This window comes from Prinia subflava, chromosome 20 (genome assembly GCF_021018805.1).
Source record: "Prinia subflava isolate CZ2003 ecotype Zambia chromosome 20, Cam_Psub_1.2, whole genome shotgun sequence".
Lineage (NCBI taxonomy): Eukaryota > Metazoa > Chordata > Aves > Passeriformes > Cisticolidae > Prinia > Prinia subflava.
This window is the reverse complement of record NC_086266.1, coordinates 6,103,435-6,122,729: the sequence shown is the minus strand read 5'-3', so window position 1 is coordinate 6,122,729 and position 19,295 is coordinate 6,103,435. Positions and strand designations below refer to the sequence as shown.

The 19,295-nt window shown below is 46.8% G+C and overlaps 1 protein-coding gene across 1 annotated transcript in view; it reads left to right on the top strand.

Moving 5' to 3' along the window:
- Positions 1-15,380, top strand: part of TRPC5 (transient receptor potential cation channel subfamily C member 5) — a 106,674-nt gene extending 91,294 nt beyond the window's left edge. Inside the window, exons 8-11 of the mRNA XM_063416736.1 lie at positions 4,482-4,688; positions 4,841-4,882; positions 6,555-6,644; positions 7,326-15,380. Of these exons, the coding sequence (XP_063272806.1) occupies positions 4,482-4,688; positions 4,841-4,882; positions 6,555-6,644; positions 7,326-8,060 (1,074 nt within the window). The 3' untranslated portion in view covers positions 8,061-15,380. The remainder of the gene's footprint in view (positions 1-4,481; positions 4,689-4,840; positions 4,883-6,554; positions 6,645-7,325) is intronic.
- Positions 15,381-19,295: the final 3,915 nt, after the last annotated feature.

Sequence of the window (19,295 nt, the reverse complement as noted above, 5' to 3'; positions counted from 1 at the left end):
TATATTTCCAACACAAAACTGCTGCCAGGAGCTCTCATCTGATTTGCTCAGGTTCGCAGAACGTCAAGGTGAATAATTGAGACAGGCTGAGTTTGTAAACCCTGGGGAATTTGCAGCAGCAGAACAGAGAAGGGAAGAAAAGACACTTTGAGCTTTGTACAGAGGGTCTGGTCTGTCTTTTAAGAGAAGCTGTAGTGCACTTGTTGACTGAGACAGCACAAGAAGAAATACAGGTGGGGTGGATACAGGCAGCCAGCATCCCCCAGCCTCACCCACAGACACTCTCAGACCAACAGGGATTTGTTCAGAGCAGCCTCAAAACTCCCAAAGGGAAAAGTCTTGCTCATCCTCACAGCACTCAGCTCCTAGGACAGCCCATGCAGCCACAGAGTCCAGAATGGTTTGGGTTGAGATCACCTTTTCCAACCCTCTGCCACAGGCAGGGACATTCCATGAGGTCAGGTTGCTCCAAGCCCAGCCTGGGACACTTCCAGGGATGAAGTGTCCCATCCAGCTACTTGAAAATGAAAGAACAAAAAGTAAAAAAAACACCAAACATTTTGTGCAGAAAAGCTTTTAAAGCCTTTTCCTTCCTTTCCCAGAAACAAATTTGCAATCCCCAAGGTAGAGATTTGCTTTACCTTCCTCTTCAAACAGCATCCAGCATCCACTGCCAAACTGCCTCTGCCCAGGACGTGCCCTTTTATGATGTGCTGAAGGAAACTGCTGCCCAGCCACCCCTGCTGCTCCCACACTGACACTGGGATGGGCTTCTGGAGAGGGGAGGGGTGGATTTCTCACAGAATATCACAGAATGTGCCGGGCTGGGAGGTGGCACATCCACACCCACTCCTGTGTTGACAAAGCACTTCAAAGATACTTCTCTATCCAGAATAAGTCTCTCATAGCTGCTGCCTTGCCCACAGCTCCGCAGCTGCCCCAGGCAGTGCTGCCAGGTGTTTGTAGCTCCTGCTCAGCCCTGGCTGGGCTGGGTAACTCAGCCCTGGGCCCATGGAGCTCTTCCCTTACAAAACGCTGTCGATGCTCAGAGCAGCAGCACGCAGCGTCCACTGGGCTTTTCCTGGTGCTGACCTGGGGAGGTTTAGCTTGGACTGAGGGAGCTGGGGGTGTTCAGAATGGAGAAAAGGAGACACAGGGGTGACCTTGTCACTCTCTACAGCTCCCTGAAAGGTGGTTGCATCAGGTGGGGTTGGCGTCTTTCACCAGACAGCACTGACAGAACAAGAGGACACAGCCTCAAGCTGCACCAAGGGAAATATAGGTTGGATATTAGGAAGAAGTTTTTCACAGAGACAGTGATAAAGTACTGGAATGGTCTGCCCGGGGAGGTGGTAGAGTCACCATCCCTGGATGTGTTCAAACAAAGCCTGGATGTGGCACTGGTGCCATGGTTTAGTTGAGGTGTTAGGGCTGGGTTGGACTTGATGATCTTGGAGGTCTCTTCCAACCTGGTCATTCTGTGATATCAGGAAAAAATGCTTTTCCTAAAGAACTGTCAAGCACAGCTGCCCGGGGCAGTGGTGCAGTGCCCATCCCTGGAGGGATTTATGAGGTGTGTGGATGTGGCACTTGGGGACAGGGGTTAGTGGTGGGCTGGGGAATGGCTGGAGTTGATGATCTTAGAGAGCTTTTCCATGATAAATGATTCTATACCCAAAGTGCAGCTCAGGCCCCTTCTCTGGGGAGGGCTTTGCTCTGCCCCGTCCCTGCTCCCTCTGGGCTCACCTGGCCTGCAGTGCCCATCGTTCCTCCTGTTTCAGCTCAAGCTGCCCAGACCTGGAGAGGCTCAGGTGGAAAGGTGGGCATGAGGGTGGGTGTGGGCAGGGGCAGCCAGCCCTGCTTCTGGAAGGGGCAGAGGCAGCTCTGCCTGTAACTGGGAGCAGCTGACACCAAGGAGTTGTCCTGTGGGCTGTCAGGCAGAGACAAATGAACTAAAAATGAGCAGAAGTTGTTCTCTTTTTTCTTTTTTTATGGTGGCAGTTATTCCTGCTGCTACAAACTGCTTCTTTTACTACCCAGGACTTCATTTCCAGCAGCATCAACTCGTGATACTTCACAGCAATGCTGCAGTTCAGCTGTTTATGGGGTCTGATGGTGTCTGAGGAAAAAGAGGCACGACAGACTGCACCTCTGAGTCTCCCTATGGCTTGCAAAGAGCCCCTGTGGTAAACTGACAGGGGACAAGGATGTTCTGGGCTGCTTCAGGCCATCTGCAGAGATTAATGTGCTCCTAGGCCACTGAGACAGTCGTTCTAAATCCAGGGCTGCACATAATTTGAATACATTACCGAAATGGAGTTCAGCTGCACCTCACTGTCAAAATGTGAGCATATTTTACCCGTGTCAGGGCGCTGGAGCATGGCCAGAGAGCCAGTGTAGTAATTTTTTGGGCATGATGTTCAGGCATATTTTATTAAAGTCCCTGTCCTACACTTCAGTGCCTGCCTGTGAGAGCTGCAGCCCAGCACCCCTCGCTCAATCAGCTGCTTGTTCCAACCTCGCCAGCATCTCCTTGGAAAATGAAAGTCCCACATTGTCCTTTTCTCCCACCTTGTGCTGTTCATTAGCCTGAATCATCGTGGCTCTGGTTTAGTCTCATGTCAGGCACTGTTCACACAAATGCTGAAATGTCACAACCACCAGCATGGCACTGTCCTCTGCAGTGGTAACCACACAAATACACTGCTCCAGCTCAGTGTGCTGCTGCAAGCTGTGTTCAGCACAAATTATTTCCCTCCCTCTTCTGCCTGATGTCAGAATTTCTGCAGAAATTCTGTACAAAGCAGTGGCATTTGTTCAACTTTAAAACTGGCACGAAGCAGCACGAGATCTGCTTTGGATCTCTGCAGCATCTCTGGCTGCAGGGAGCTGCCTCTGCCCTGATGCTGGAGGGAATATGCACCGTGTTACTGGGTTGGCTCCATCATCATTAACAATTGACTGAATTGCAGAGAGTGCTCCCCAAACCCAGCTCTTCTGAAGTCTGAAAGGTCAGTCTCTTCCATAACTCAGCATTCCTTTCCTGTGGACTGTATGGACAGCTGTAAAATGATGGTGTTAACTCCCCACCTCCACTTTGTTGGGATGAAAAACACTAGGGCACAGCAAACCATCATGGTGATAATATAAATGCAAAAAACCCCACCAGCCTAAGAGCAAAATATCTCCTGGCTTCTCTAAGGATAATGCAGAGGCAAGATGTAAAATATGGCACACATAAAATGTGTCATTTCCTTATAAGAGCAGAATTAATGGAGGCTATAAAAAACAAATCAAAAACCACTATGGAAGACCTTTTTTTCCCAGGGAAGAATATGAGAATTCATTGGATTTAGACGTGAGGAACAGTGGTTTGTGACAATAAAAGTGCTAGCAAAAAAGCAAAATAAGAAATATGTTTTCTTGCTCCTTGCACTGCTTAACTAATAAGCACAACCTCTTAAGGGCAAAGCTGGCCCCCAGCATATGGGAATCTCCTTGCTGGGTACTGCTCTCCTCTCATTCCTCAGTGGTTGGTGTTTTTTTCACTCCAGCTACATTTCACACCAATTTTTCTACGCCCACCCTCAGTGAGGAAGATTGTCTTGGTTTGGAAAGACAGGTATCTGTTAGGGAAAACTGGAGTTTCCATTGGAATGAAGAGTGTAAAACCCCCTCCCTCCAAATTATTATAATTTTGCAATTAGGAGCTTTCAGGCAAAAATATGGGAATAGGAATAGCAGTTCTTTACTAGGAATATTAAAAATGCAAATGCAGTAATTAAAAAAAAAAACAAACCAAAAAAACCCAAAACAAAAACCAAGCAAGCAAACAAGCAAAAGCCCTAGAAAACCCTGACGGAGTCAGGAATACGACCTGACACCTGTTGTCAGGGTGTTGGGAGCAGCACAAATAAATCCTCCTGCAGTGACAGATGTGGTTCTGTTGGAGCAGAGATGATCCTGCAGACAGGTTCAGTGCTGGTGAGATGGGTCCAGTCTTCCTCTGGGAATCCAGTGGCAAAGAGGAATGTCTGGGGTCCCTGTGTCCCCATTTTTATCTGGGTAGGAATGGTTGGCTCCTCCCCCTGGGTGTTCCATCTCCCAATGGATGATGGAATGTGTCAGTCACTGTGAGCCTCAATGGCCCATGAACAGAAGATATCCCCGAGGGTGGGCAGTGGTGACAGAGATCACAAACACTGCCCCACCTGGTTTAACAGCTGGGCTGTGATCAGAAGGCATCCGCCCTCCTCCCCCTGGAGTTACAAGAGAGAAAGAAAAAAGAAACCATCCCCAGCTGCTTTCTACAGATGACACAGAATACACTTTTTTTTTGGTTACATAACCCAAGACAGCGATGTAAAGAGTGACACTGCAGTGCCTGCAGCTGGAGGAATCCCTCCCTGCTGCACCTCCCCTGCCCAGCCTGGCTCCAGGAGCAGCTGCTGCAGCTGCTGACGGTCTCTGCCCTCCCACAGGACCACGCGGACATCGAGTGGAAGTTTGCGCGCACGAAGCTCTGGATGAGTTACTTCGACGAAGGCGCCACTCTGCCCCCTCCTTTCAACATCGTGCCCAGCCCCAAGTCAGTCTGGTACCTCTGCAAGTGGATCCACAACCAGCTGTGCCCAGGTGACGACTCTGACAACGAACAGAAGAGGCACGAAAACCTCAAAACCTTCACGGTAAGGAGCTCGCGGGCTGGTGCTTCGTTTCGGGGATATTCAGGGTCCTGAGGGATCAGCAGAGGGTTGCTGGATCATAACTTGCTCAGAGCCAGCAGGAGCTCTGAAGACAGGACCACACAGGTGACACCCCTGTGCCTTTCTCTTTCCAGGAACGACACGCTGACAACCTGATTCAAAATCAACACTACCAGGTAAACTCTTGGGCACGTAAAGTTTTTACTTGCTGTTTCTTTCTCCTCCACATTTTCCAATACTTCAATTCTTGCTTGCTTCCAGAATGTATTTTGATAAGTGTAGGTCCTCTAAGAGGATTTTGCTTATCATGGATTAAAGCATTTCCTCGCTGGAGGTGGATGGTTCAGTAAATCTGTCCCTGCCTTTCAGTCCCTCTGGAAGAGTGGAAAACTTGCAGGTATCAGTGTGGCTGCTGAAGTCAAGGTCACATCCCCATTGCCATCAGGCCGTCAGGACACCCAGATTAAAACTATTTCTGCAGCATTTTTACACTCCTGAATTGTTCCTCTCTTGTTCTTTTTTGTAAAGCACCCCTAACTCAGACTGTGGTTGGGATATTCTTTTGTTTGGGACAGCTCAGGAAGGAGGAATGATTCCTTTGTTGAATCTTGCTGGTTTGTTTATTCTCAGCCTGCCTGTCATCAAGTACTCATTAAACTCAACCTACAAAAGGATGAAACTTCATTAAAAACACCAGCTTCAGCCCCTGAATTCAGTGGGATGTATTGTGCCAGCATGCTGGAAGGAAAAAAAATCCTGCAGAATGTTAGGTGGTACGTTAGGCTCCACTGCCAAAAGCCATTAGTAATTTGTCTTCCTTAAGACATCCCCTGCTTTCTGAAGAGCACTTTTATCAGAAGTTGGTGGTTAACATAATTAGTCACCTTTGACAACTGACATCTGGTGATTTCTGACTCCACAGCACAGCTTACAGCTCCGACATTGGGATCTCTCAAAATCCTCCCAGCAAAGCCTCGGTGCAGACACCATCTTCAGCTTGGTGTTGCTCAGACTTGTTTATGAAGGGGAGGAGGTTCAGGGCAGGTTTGGAGCAATCTCTGCCCTGCATACAACAGGCACAAACGGCCTGGGTGTGTTTTGGCTGGCACAGATTAATGTGCAAACTCAAAGCACCAATTTGCATCTGTGAAGCCATCAGGGAGGGACATGAGCAGAGCAAAATGGAGCCCATCCAACCAAAAACATGGAGTGTAGCAGACAGGTAACACAGAGGAGTGGGAGTCCCTGGGGAAATCACTGAGAGTGTGATTTGGCCCTTCCAGTGCTGCCCATGGATGGTGCAGCCACCCTTAAAGGAGCTTCTGCCCTCAGGGAACACCCAGGCAGCTGCAGGTATGGTTTGAGGTGAATGTCCATTGACCCACGGGGTCCTGGTTGTTTTTCACATTATTTATTGCCAACATAGCTTCCTTGGCTTCAAACACTTGATAAAATACCTTCAAATGCCAAATTTAGCCCATCAGGATATGCAGTGTGCACACATGAGATTGGTAATTGTAAAACCAGCAGCTGAGATTAAAGAGCGCATCTAGGAACTGCTTGGAGAGAGCATTCCAAGAATTTTTTTCTCTCCATGACTTGTAAATCTACAAACCCCAGTACAAAATATCTGCTTTGCCTTTAGTTAAGAACTGAGCATCCATAAGATGGAAGCTGTATCACCCCTTCCCAAGGTTTGCTCTGCTTAAAAGGAAGCTTTTTGTTTCTAGTGGTTTTTAGCCAGCAGAGTCAGGACAGCTGCTGTTGGCAAGAGCTCAGGGAAACGCAGCAAGAGCAGAGTTTGGGCTGAGCAAGCAATTGAATCACTTGGATTGTTTCCTATTCCAGGAAGTGATAAGAAATCTTGTGAAAAGGTACGTCGCTGCAATGATAAGAACTTCCAAAACCAACGAAGGTTTAACTGAAGAGAACTTCAAGGTAATTTATTATTCCTCAATAATAATTTGTTTTATGAATTCGAACAGCCACTTGCAGAGTTTGCACTGACTTGTTAAGGTGATATGTGATGTGTGGAAATAGGGTTGTGACTGGAGCTGGGAATGTATCTGATGGGCCTGTGGGGTTTTGTGGGCAGGGTGAGTTATTATTGAGTGTCTGCCTGTATGACCACCTCCCATATTTTAATATACAATGTGCTCTGCAGACAAAAACATTGGAAAAGAATAGCAATGAAATAGGTGATTTGAGTCAACATCACATTCCCAATCTTAATGCAGACAGTCAAAGAATGGGTTGGGGTTGATGGGTATGAAGAACACTCAGCAGGGAATTTAAAGTTGGGTCTACCAGCTAGACAGGATTCCTGCCATATTTCAGAGCTGTTCCCTCTTCTGTAACTTTTATTTTAGGGGCGTGCAGGGGGTGGGCAGAGGGGGTTGATCCACAGGGCCAGCCCCCAGCCTCTGGAGACAAAAGCCTTGTGAGGTCCCCAGTTCTCAGCACTACCCACACATCACTTTTGTGTGACACTGGACACGGATGTGACATCCTTGTGTGATTTGGTGTCAGCCACTGGCACAACTGGACAGCTCTCCTGAGGGGATGTGGTCATTCTTTCATGTCAGATAATAGAGTAACTCCTGTCTCCTCTTGCCCCAGGAACTAAAACAGGACATCTCCAGTTTTCGCTATGAAGTTCTTGACCTCTTAGGCAACAGGAAGCCCCAGAGGAGAAGTTACTCTACCAGCAGCACAGAGGTGTCCCAGAAGGACGAGACAAACGAGGACGGTGCTGGTGAAAAACCCAGAGCCAAGAGCGTGTCTTTCAATGTAGCCAACAAAAAAAAGGACTTCAACGTGTCTGCTCTGATCAAAACCATGTCTGGGATCAACATGGTGGAAGAGAAGCCGAAAAGCAACGGGATCAGCAAGCGCTCCTTCGTGCGGAACGGGAACAGGGTCCAGAGACTGTCCAGCTCCAAGAAGGAATCCTTCAAGAGGCTGGGGCTGCTCTTCTCCAAGATGAACGGGCACGTGCCCGAGCCCAGCTCAGAGCCCATGTACACCATCTCAGACGGCATCATCCAGCCACACTACATGTGGAAAGACATTCGGTATTCTCCCATGGACAGAGAGAGAGAAGAGAATTGTTCCAAAAGTGAAATTAACCTCAATGAGGTGGCCTACAGCGGGAACACGAGACTGACGGGACAGAGCAAGGAGTGCCCCGTGGTTTGTACCAGCTCCCTTCACTGTGCTTCCAGTATTTGTTCCTCTAACTCCAAACTTATAGACTCGTCAGAGGATGTGTTTGACTCCTGGGGAGAGGCCTGTGACTTGTTTATAAACCAGTGGAAAGACGGGCAGGAGGATCATGTTACCACTCGGCTCTGAGCAAAGCTCTCTTAACTCTCACTGGAAAGCTCAGCCAAGCACTGGTAATTGTTTGCTCTCATCTGGTTCAGCATCACTGTTTCCTTTCTGTCCACAGGTGAAAAAAAAAGTGTAAACCTACTTATGTTATAGCCTGTTTTATAGCCATCTGCACCTTTTTTTAATTTACTTTTTTTTACACTCACTAATACTAAACTAATGGTTTCACCATTTATAAGGTTGCCATAAACCACAGGAATCCCTTTGGATGCAGTCTTAGTCTCCAAACCCCACAGACTTCAGGCAAGCAGGTGGCTGAGGAGAGGATTTCTCCAGTGCTCCCATCATCATCCCACCCCAGCTGGGTTCAGTGCTGCTGTCCAACACCCCTGGCTCTGCATCCTGCTCAGTTCTCCTCATCAACACAGACAGCTGTTGAGCAGGAGGCTGAGAATCACACTGAAAATATATTTTTAAAGGGTTTCAACCTATAACTGGGGTTTTTTGTTTGTTTCCTTTAAGCAATATGACTTCTGATTCTTTTGGCTGTGCTTGTTTTTTCAGGCCATTCTATTAATATTGTAAATTATTGCTGAATATGAGACCCCTTTGATCATCTACCTGGAACATGTTTTTGTTGCTGACGTATTGGTTTATTTACCTAATTTCCCATTTGGGGAGCAGAAGGACTTTCCAATTAGGCTGACACTGGGAGCCAGCACCTGGCCTTGCCTCCAACTCCTGTGTAGATGAAACAAAAAGAAAACCCAAAACAACCCTGCCTGCTTGAAATACAAACCTCAGAGTGGTTTCCACCAGGCTGAACCAAAACCCAGCCCTAAGCCTGGCCCTTATTTTGCAATTCCTAATTTTACTTCCAGCGCTGCATTTATTTTTTGCTGCCTCTCTGATGGGTGTCAGGCTTCATCGGGGGGAAATGCATCTCCTGAGGGAGAGCATCTTCCCTGGGCCCCTGAGTGCAGGTCTGAGAAGCAGCACCAGCCCTGTGGAACAGCTCTGAGGTGCAACAAAAAGGAGCGTGGCACCAGGTGGTTTCTTTTCTTTTCTTTTCTTTTCTTTTCTTTTCTTTTCTTTTCTTTTCTTTTCTTTTCTTTTCTTTTCTTTTCTTTTCTTTTCTTTTCTTTTCTTTTCTTTTCTTTTCTTTTCTTTTCTTTTCTTTTCTTTTCTTTTCTTTTCTTTTCTTTTCTTTTCTTTTCTTTTCTTTTCTTTTCTTTCCCCAGCTGTGGGAGTGTCTGGACAGGGCTTAGCACTGTCACTGCTGCTGTCCCAAGGAGCATCAGAGGGGGGAAAAACACAACCCCTTAAAGGGAAAGATGGTTGAATTCTTAGCAAGGATTTTTAGGGGGTTTTATTTTAATTTTTTTTAACAATGGGATGCTTGAACTTTCTTCTGCAGTGTTGCTAAGAAACACAGATGGATGATTGGCACACAGCACCACCTCAGAGCTGCTCTTGGTGCAGCCCAGGAGCTGGGGAATGGCTTCACTGCTGCCCTCCTGCAGGGCTCTGCTCCCGGGAGGGGCTGTGGGAGCTCCTGCATTTCCCCAGGGTGCTGCCAGCAACCACCTCACCCGGGAACTGGGGTGGGAATTCCCTCTGGAGAAACACAACGCTGGAAAAATCCACTGCCACTGCAGCGGGTCAGATTTCAGCAGGGCAGCACCCAGGGTCAGGGGCAGAGGGATGAGAGATGCTGGAACACCTGCAGCTGGATGCTCTGCCCCAGTTTTAAACCTGGCTCCCTCCTCTTGAGAGGGAAAACTCCTCTTGTGGTTTTTTTTTTTTCCTTTGGGCATTTGTGCAGCTTCACCCAGAAGATGGAATGCAGAGAGAAATGCGAGTGCTGCTGGGGCAGAGCTGAGGTGGCAACACCCTGAACCCATGGAAGTGCTCAGGGCAGACCTCTGTGGCCCCTGGTGTTGAGATAAATCAGCAGCAAGGAGCAGAGGCTCAAAAACGTTTCTGTGTTCCTTGCTTATACTGACAGCAGTCTCGTTAAACCCCAAATATTTAAGCCTCTGGATGTGTTAGTTAAGGCAGAGTGAAAGGCATTTTTTGTATCAACAGATTTCAGGCTTTCACACTAATTGCAGGGTTAGAGTTGTCTTTGAAAACTGCATTTCCTCTTCCCTCATGGAAGGCTGAGCACACTGACATTGGTGGCACACGAGGAGATTTGCAAAACCCGAGGTGGGGAGAAATCTGTGATCACTCCACGAGGAAATTGGGCACCCCTGGGTGGAGGAGCAAATCCAGGGGCAGGGAGAGCCCCAGCCAGAACCTACCAAGGCAGCCCCACAGGCCAAGAAACCAAACCTGAGCACGTTTCTGCAAAGATAAACCTTAGTAGGAGCTAAACATGACAGGGGGTGGATTGGGAGCCTTTGGTGCCTCACCCCACTGCAGCCTGTGAACTCTGCCTGACGTGGGGCCAGGGAATCTTTGTGGCAGTTCCCTGGTAAAGCAGGAAGAATGAAAACAATTCAAGTACAGTTATGCAGATCACACCAACTGGGCTTGAAACTGGGCCAGAAACTGGGTTTATATCCTTGGACAGAGGAAAGGCTTTGAAGTGCTCAGTGAGGACAAGCACAGAGCCACTCACGCGGTGTCACCCCAGTGCACTCCCAGGTACAAACAGCACAAAGGAACAGAATTAACTCTGCAGTGCTGCCCCCAAAAAACCCAAATCCCTTCCCTGCAGACTGTGTGAGTCACGTTCCCCTGCTGTGCCCTGGAAGGTGGGATAACAGATCTGCAATATCCCTGGCAGTGGGTACAGATCTGCAACCCCCAGTGCTGTGCTGAAGGGGGAGATGCTTCACGTGGCTCCCCTGGGCTTTGTCTCATGACTGAGATCCTTCCTTGCTCCCAGCTACGAGAGTCTGAGCTGACTTTGGAATTCAGCACAAATATTTGATTTGGCTCTGATTAATACACGTGTCCAGGAGTTTGCAGAACTCAAATTGGTCCCCCAAAAGGCAAAATTCTCTTTGATTGCATCTATGCATCCCTGTTGATAGCAATAGACTTTGGAGCAGCTGGTGAATTATTATTATGCTAAAACAGGAGCTTCAGGGGAGCAAAACTGAAGTAGCTTCTGAAAAATACATTTGATTAAAAAAAAAAACCACCACAAAAAGCCCAGGTTTCGCTGAATTCACTTGCAGCACAGTATTTGGGACTTCACCAGTATTTTTCTGCTTTCAGTTGCTCAAAAAAGAAAAGGTGTTTTAGTGAAAGTTCTTTCCTTCAGAGGAATCAGTGAATGACCCCTGTGCTGTCTCTGCAAGGGCCAGGGTAGGAGCTGATGGAACACTTGAGTTTCTCCTGTGAGGAGTTAAACTTCCCTTGGCTCAGCTGGTTCACACCCAGCCTTTATTCTGTGGGCTTCGAGAAGGATCCTTGTGTACATGCAAGGAGTTTGGAGTTAGGAATAACAGAGATCTCAACCATTTGCCCTTTCTTAGGTTTCTTGCTCTTGGAGTTACATTTTTTTTCTCACCTCCCATCCCGGTGTCATTTTCACCTGGCTTTTTAAAGCAGCACACCTGCAGATGGAATTCTGGAATGGTTTGGGCTGGAAGGGACATTAAAGTTCTTGTTCCAACCCCCCTGCCTGGGCAGGGACACCTTCCACCAGGCCAGGTTGCTCCAAGCGCTGTCCTTGGACACTTCCAGGGATGGGGCATCATCACCAATTAAAAAATTAACAAATAACACCCAGGGTTAAGAATTTAATAGAGCTGGGAGGTGTTTGTACTCAGGTCAGAGATAACCTAAATTGCTTCAGAGACAAGAAATTAACTGAATTACCTGTGCAGGTTATTTGGATAACTGCATTTGTACATGGCTCACTTGCTGGTAAATATGTAAATATTCCCGTGTTTGTAGCTGTGTCCCCTCAGAGGAAGCATGGGCAGTGTCAGAGCCAGGAGGGAGCTCAGCTCCATCCCTGCTCTCCTCTGCCTCCCCCGTGACCTTGGGCAAGTCACCCAGCCTCTGGAATGCCTCAGTTTCCCCATCTGTAAAATAGGGATAATAATACTCACCTACCTCGCAGGGGGGGTTAGTTCTTTATTTATAAGCACTTTCGAATTTAAAGGCGCTATATACAGTACGTAGTTAAGGTTGGTAGCAGTAGTATGTACTTTTATTTTCTTACAACTAATTCAGGTTAGGATTGAGCTGTATGTCTGTTATGATATTTTTCCATGTAGGAAACTCCCGTGGTTTCCCCATGAAGGGAATTTAGGGGACTTCTGCAGCAGACAGAGAGCAGGAGCAGCAGAACCCTGGAAGCCTAAATTCTGACACCTTTGCTTTTGTGATTTACGCCTCACCTTCCTGTACTTGTGTTCCATCCCTTTCCCGACAGCCCGTGTAAGATGATTTTTAGCAGAAACAGCCACTGTAAATATGAAGAGTATTTAAATAACTACATTAATGTATGAATAGAAACCCTTACCTTTTAAAGAGGAGACAATTGGTCGGTACAACAGGATTCCAAGCATGGGGGAGCTCCACCGGGGTAGGGCTGTAGGAAAATCTCACATCATCACCTGTGTAATAATCACCTTTCACCCCATCCCTGGCAGGGAGCTCCCCTGGATGTCACAGGAGGGCAGAGGAGGCTGTGACTGGAGCAGGGCAGCCCTGCTGCCTCTTCTGCCCCAGGAGAGGAGGGGAAGGCAGCCCCAGACACCCACCCAGGCAGCAGAGTGTGGCTGCTGGGGGAGCCTGGAGAGCTGGAGAGGGTCCCCTGCACCCCTGGGAGGGGGCTCCTGCCCCACATTTCCCTGTACAATGTTCTCCAGTGTTTGCTCCGGATAAAGGTCTGTGGTTTGAGCAAGAGGAGCTCTAAGAGGGGACTGGCAGGGTCAGGGCACTCTGGGCACTCTGAGCTATCTGCCAGGGACCTGGATGTCATTGACAGGGACATCTGGACAGTCAGCAACAGTGTCAGCAAGGACCTGAATCACCTCTGGGTGATTTTCTAGCAGTGGAAAGCACCCAAGCACTCACTGCTCTCACAGCATTGCCTGTTTGTCCCGCTTCCCCTCCCTGCCTCGCTTTGGTGTTGCTGCTTTCCTTTTCAAAGGCCCAGAATCCCAAAGAAAAGCCAATTTCAGTTAACCAGGAGGGGGTTCAGTGTTGGCTGAACACTGGCTGAGCTCTCCTTTCAGCAGTTAGCTCCTCCTGCAGTGTCCACTCCTGTCCCACAGACAGAGAATGCTCTGTGCATCCTCAGAGGCCGATTCCCAAAGGGTCAGGAGCCCCCTCCCACCTCTGCTGCAACCCCACACACAGAAGGGCAAAAAAATAACCCCAAACATCCCAACCACCAGGGCTGCCTCGAGTTAATGAAAGTTGTTTTTAACTGAGAGCTCCTGGAGGTGTTTTTTGGGGTGGGTGCACTGCAGGGACCTCCTCCTCCCCAGAGGGACTTCCAGCCCCAGCTGAGGGAGGGACAGGGCTGGTCACACCTTCCCAGGTGTGCTGGCAGCACCAGGCACTCTAATTAACGCCATGGTAAAATTAATTGGAATCAGCGAGACTGTGGTGGATAATAAATGCACTCTCTGGAGAAGCATCTGAAATAAACTGTCCCCCTACAGAATCTGCAGTTTTCAGTGAATGAAACAGCTAAAAAGTCACTCCCTTACTGGATTTTTTTGGAGGAGATAGAGAATACTCTGGGCTAGCCACATCAGTATATTTCCTAAACATTTATAATTTGATTAAATTTCATTTGCACGCTTCTTTCCCCATTTCAGGCCCTTTTTAGAAAAGAGTAATTTCTATACTATTCATGTAGCTGCCTCTACCCAGACCAACAGCTGCCCTGCAGGCAATTCATGACCAAGAACCATTGTTCTAAAAAGAAAACATGTTTCATCTAAAGAAGTACACTTAAAAAGCAAAAGTGTTTGATCCTTATCTCCTAAACCTTTGATAGCATTCATTTTGTGCTTCAGGGAAACACTTTGACCTGCTCTGTTTTGGTTTTTTTTAAGGTGTGCAAAGCAAAACGAAACCCCCAACCAGAACAGCAATAGAGCTCAAAGAACCCACAATTTTAGACCTAGCTCATTTTTTCCCTCCAGAATCCTGGTTTGGGCTGGAAGAGACCTCTGGAGATCCAGTCCAAGCCAAGGGGGGCTCCTGACAGACCCTTCTCCATCAATACCCACCCAGTGCAGACCCCAGGGCAGCCTGTCCCCATCCCTGCTCTGCATGGCCCATTTGGGGGATTTTTGGGGGGATTTCTTTTCTTTTCCCATTGAAAGCATCCCCACATCAGCAGCACCTCCTGAGGCAGTGCCCAGGGCTCAGATGTGCCCCGTGCAGGAGCTGACAGAACACTGTGATACCTTTTGACTATAAATAGTTGTTTTTCAGCCAGGGGGCACTTTTGGGTCTTAGCTATTTTTCTGGCTATTGTACAGTTATTTAAAAACACTAAGGTGTTTATAAGGCAGGTCTGGGGGTAACAGGGCTAAGGATTTTGAGAGGCAAATGACAGTAGCAGATGCTTAAGTATTCTCTTTTCTATATGGGAGCCCTGGAGACCTGGGCTGACTCTGAAAACAGTTTTTTTAAGCAATCAAGTTTTATTGTCAAATTACATCTTCATTAATAAAAAAAGCAACACCAGAAACAGCCTTCACACCCGAACATATTCTAAAATGCCATTTTATTTTGTGGAATAAAAAAAGGTGAGGCTTTTTTCCACCCTCCCACCCCCTTCTTCTTTATTTTAGCTTTGCTTAAAAAACTCAAGGGCCTTTTCCAGGCAAAAGAGCTTTTAGATGTTGTAAGAATTTTGTGTATGCAAAGACAGAATGGGGACCTCAGAATCTGCCAGTTGAGTGGTAATAGCCACCCCTGGAGAAAAGGGGGAGAAAAGGGCAAGAGCAAAAAGCAAAAACAGATGCTTAGTTTTATGTACTTTTCTACTTGCATCTCTTCCGTCCATGTAGTGCAGACTCCATGTCAGACCCTCATATAACCTGTACAAAGTGAAACAATGTACATAACAAATAAAATTATTTATTTTATGTGTATTTTTAGCTTAACTGTAAACTGAAAAAAAAAGAATAAAAATCAAAAGCATTTAATTTTTTTCCCAAAAATGTAAGCCTATTGAAAAAATCAAGGTGTTTCTACCTTTTCAGATGTAACATTTCCAGCTGCCTATTGATAATAAACATTTATGAACAGCAACAGATGTGATATTTTAGAGTTTTTAAAACAGCATAGACTTCTTAAGGGCTGTCAGCGGTCAGAGGAGCACTTAAGGGCTTTGATTCTATGGAGACTTTACTGATATTTTAATAAAAAAAGACATCTCACAGTCCTGCTTACCTCCAGTGAAGCTGGTCACCCAAATTTGAGCAAGAGCTGAACAACATCTGGCTGGGGGAAAAAAACAAAACCAGACAACCCCAAAATATTCTTTATATCTTGGCTACAACAGAAAATAGCAACCCACTAGAAGTGTTGGTAAATAAAATTCACCACATGAATGCAATTACTCCTGCACAGAAAAGTCTAAGTAAGTGTAATTTCATTTTAATTTACTCCCCAAAGATATCCTCAGAGCAGCACAACTGCATTGGCCACACAATTAGCAATATAGCTAATAGTGTAAGAGAGGCATTAAGCAAGAACTTATAACTTCATTAACATAATTTGCTTATGGAAAGCTGTCCTCCAGCAAATCTCATTAATATCCTGGAGATACATTTCAAAAGGTTTCCATCTCTGACCAGAGACTTTTGGTCAAGCTTCCAGTAAAACAAGGATTTCCACAAGTTAAACCACAGCAATATCCCTTTCCTTGGAATGCAGAATATTCCTGCACAAAGAGAGGCAGTGTGCACACACAAATTAACACTGACCATGGCAAGAGCTGTACAAAATCCAGGACCGCAGGCATCCACAGCTGCAGAAATTTAAATATTCACATAAAAACAAAAGGCTACACCTTTTATTTTTAATAGACAGAGAGTTTTTGCAGTTGGATGTGCACATTCCCTCTCACATCAGAAAGTTCAAAGTTCGGGCACTGTGAGTCTGCAGTTGTGCTCCTTATTCCAGAAACAGGGACTGAACTTCCCCTGGCAGGGATTTCCACCCCTCCATGTCTCTGCAAGGCCAGGGAGGGACCCAGCACTGGAGCAGATTGCCCAGGGAGGGTGTGGAGTGTCCCCCACTGGGGACATTCCAGAACCACCTGTGACAGAGTTCTCAGTGTCTTTTCTTCTGTTAGTGATGGGATTAATTGCACAAGAGACACAGTTTGTGTTTGGGCTCAGATGTTCATTAATTCTTATCTATGGTACAGTCTCACAAGCTGTGAGTGGTAGCAAAAAAAGCAGAAAATGGCTCTGTCTCTATCTCCATACAAGGTCTTCTCAAGGACGAATTGTCCAATTATGAAATGACACCTAAATTATTTTTCCTTTTAACCCAATAACCAACCACAAGTGGCTCACAGTGCAGACTTTTCTACCCAACTACAAAATAGCACCCAACCCATGGAGAAGAAGATGAAAAAGAAGGGCTGACCTCCACCCTAAATCCTCCATCTTGCTTTATATATATATTACTGTATTCTAAACCCTTAAACTCCAAGTTTTCCACCCTGTGATCTCACACACTTCTATCCAAACTGCACACTCACAACCCCAGTGCTGTCACTCAATTTTGGGAGCCTTCTCCACGGCCTCAGGTCAATGCAGTGTTTGCTTGGGGGGTCAGTGCCTGCCAGCACAGAAATTCTGAAATTCCCAGTGCCCAGGGCTCCAACACACCCTGACACAATCCCTTTGCCCTGTGCTCTGGGATGGCCCTGCCTGAGCAGGGAGGTGGCACCAGAGCCCTCCCACCCTGACCCATTCTGTGCAGAAGCTTTGCAGTAAATTCTATCTCCTCTTACTTCCTGAAAAGTTACACAAATCACACGTTCATGTAATCACCACAAGCACAAAAATAAACATTTCTTGCTTCCAACTAGGAGATATTTAAAAAGTACTGGTTTAAACAGAGTTAGAAACCATATGTCTACAATTGATTGGAAAATGAAAATAGGGAGGGTAGGGAATAGAAAAAATACATAAAGGAAGGGATAGAGGGAGTTGGATGGTCCATCAATTTTATCATTAGGGGACATTCCATTTTCTCTTAAAAGTTAATTTTCCCTAACCCAACAAAGTTAAGCCCTCATCACAGCTATGAGCACAGTCTGAGTCTTATCTTGGGTCACAAGCACCCCAAAGCTTGTGGCAAAATGCTCAGCTGCTCCAGGGAGGGCAAGATGGACATCTGGAATAAACTATTGCTATAAACAGAGCCTAAGAGGCAAAAAACACCCTGTGAGAGCCCAGGCACCTCTTCTGGGGCTGCACATCACCCCCCTGGGGGGACTGGGCTGCAGTCAGTGCCTGGAACCTGCTCTGAGCCTGTGGCTGAGCTGATTCCCGTGCTGCAGCCCAGCTGACTGTGAAATCTGGTAAGCAGCAGTGACTAGGAGCTTCTAGATACAGGCCTGCCCTGAAAAATTTAATCTCTGATCTTATTTCAAAGCTATAAAGTCCCAGTTCAATGGTTTTATCTTCGTCCCTTATGAAAGAAGCAGTTATTTGGAATTCTGGGTCTGGATTTATATGTTGAGTGTCTCCCATTTATAATGCAGCCTTTGATGGTGTAATTTTATAAAAGAAAAAGGTATCCCAGCAGCACTGCTGAGAGAAATGGAACCTAAGAGTGAAATAAAAAAAAAAGGCCAATAGAGCTAGAAAAACAAATTTTCTGTAGGAACTGGTTTGGTTATGTGACCAGGGGGAAAACAGCACAGGAGCATTAGCAGGAGACAGCCCAGTGGGCCAATGCTGCTGGCAGGCAGAACCAGCACAGTCTATCTCTACAGTATTAATAATTATAACATATACATAAAAATAAATATATATATAAAAAGCACATATATATAAAACCACATATAATATATGTTATAGATATCTCTCTCTCTACAGTATTTATAACAGGTACATAAATATATATTAAAATAACACATATAAAAAATAATACATATTATATATATGTTATAGAACATATATAACATTTTAAAAATATAAATAATATATATGTTATATATATAACATATATAAAAATAATATCTCTATATAAAATACATCTATATAACACCTGGATTTAACAATTCCATGGGAGAGCAGTGATGCAGTGGCTGTCAGTGCAGGGCTGCTGCTGCCTTGCTGACACGGCCCTGGGGGTGACACTGCACCTCTGCCCAACCCCAGCTCGGGGCTGCCAGGGCAGCGAGGGGGGCTGAGGTGACAGAGCCCCTCTGGAGTCTGGCATCACACAGCAAACACAGGCTGCAGCCTGCTCCTGCTGCGGGCAGAAGGGTTTGAAACCCTGAAACCTTTAATCACACAAGAAGCCACACCCCAGAGCACAGAAACCGGGGGTGGTCACTGCTTTGGTCATCCTGCAGGTGCAGGAGAACCACGGAACCGTTCAGGATGGAAAAGACCTCACAGAGTGATCCCAGCGTGGGAGGGGACCCCCAGCCTGGGGAGGGGACCCCCAGCCCGGGAGGGGACCCCCAGCCCGGGGAGGGGACCCCCCAGCCCGGGGAGGGGACCCCCCAGCCCGGGGAGGGGACCCCCCAGCCCGGGGAGGGGACCCCCGCTCTGCCACCCAGCCCAGAGCACTGAGTGCCACATCCAGGTGCTCTCCTTGGACACCTGCAGGGATGGGGGCTCCTGGGCAGCCCTTTGCAATCTTAAAAAACCTTTTCCATGAAGGAATTCTCCCTGGCACAGCCTGAGCCGTGTCCTCTGTCCTAAGGAGGGGTTTGGCTCTGGGGCTCACACGGAGGGAGAGCACTGCAGGTGCTGCCAGTCCCCAAAGCCTGCACAGCCTTCAGGTGTTCATTTAATTTGAGCCTCTGCCTTTCATCTGTAAAAACACAGGAAAGGAAAGGAGGGGGCAAGCGTGACTAGAGAAAACTTGGCTGAACTCTTCTCCCTTTTCACGGCTGAAAAGGCATCCACAAAAAAAATAAACAAAACCTCCCTGTTCCTGAATCAAATCTTGGCTTTAAAAATTTAGTGTTACATAACATGATTCAAGAAGTCTAATAAAGAATAAAAAATTTAAAAACATCTGCAGAAAACAAATAATTCCAAATAGAAATCGATACTCATG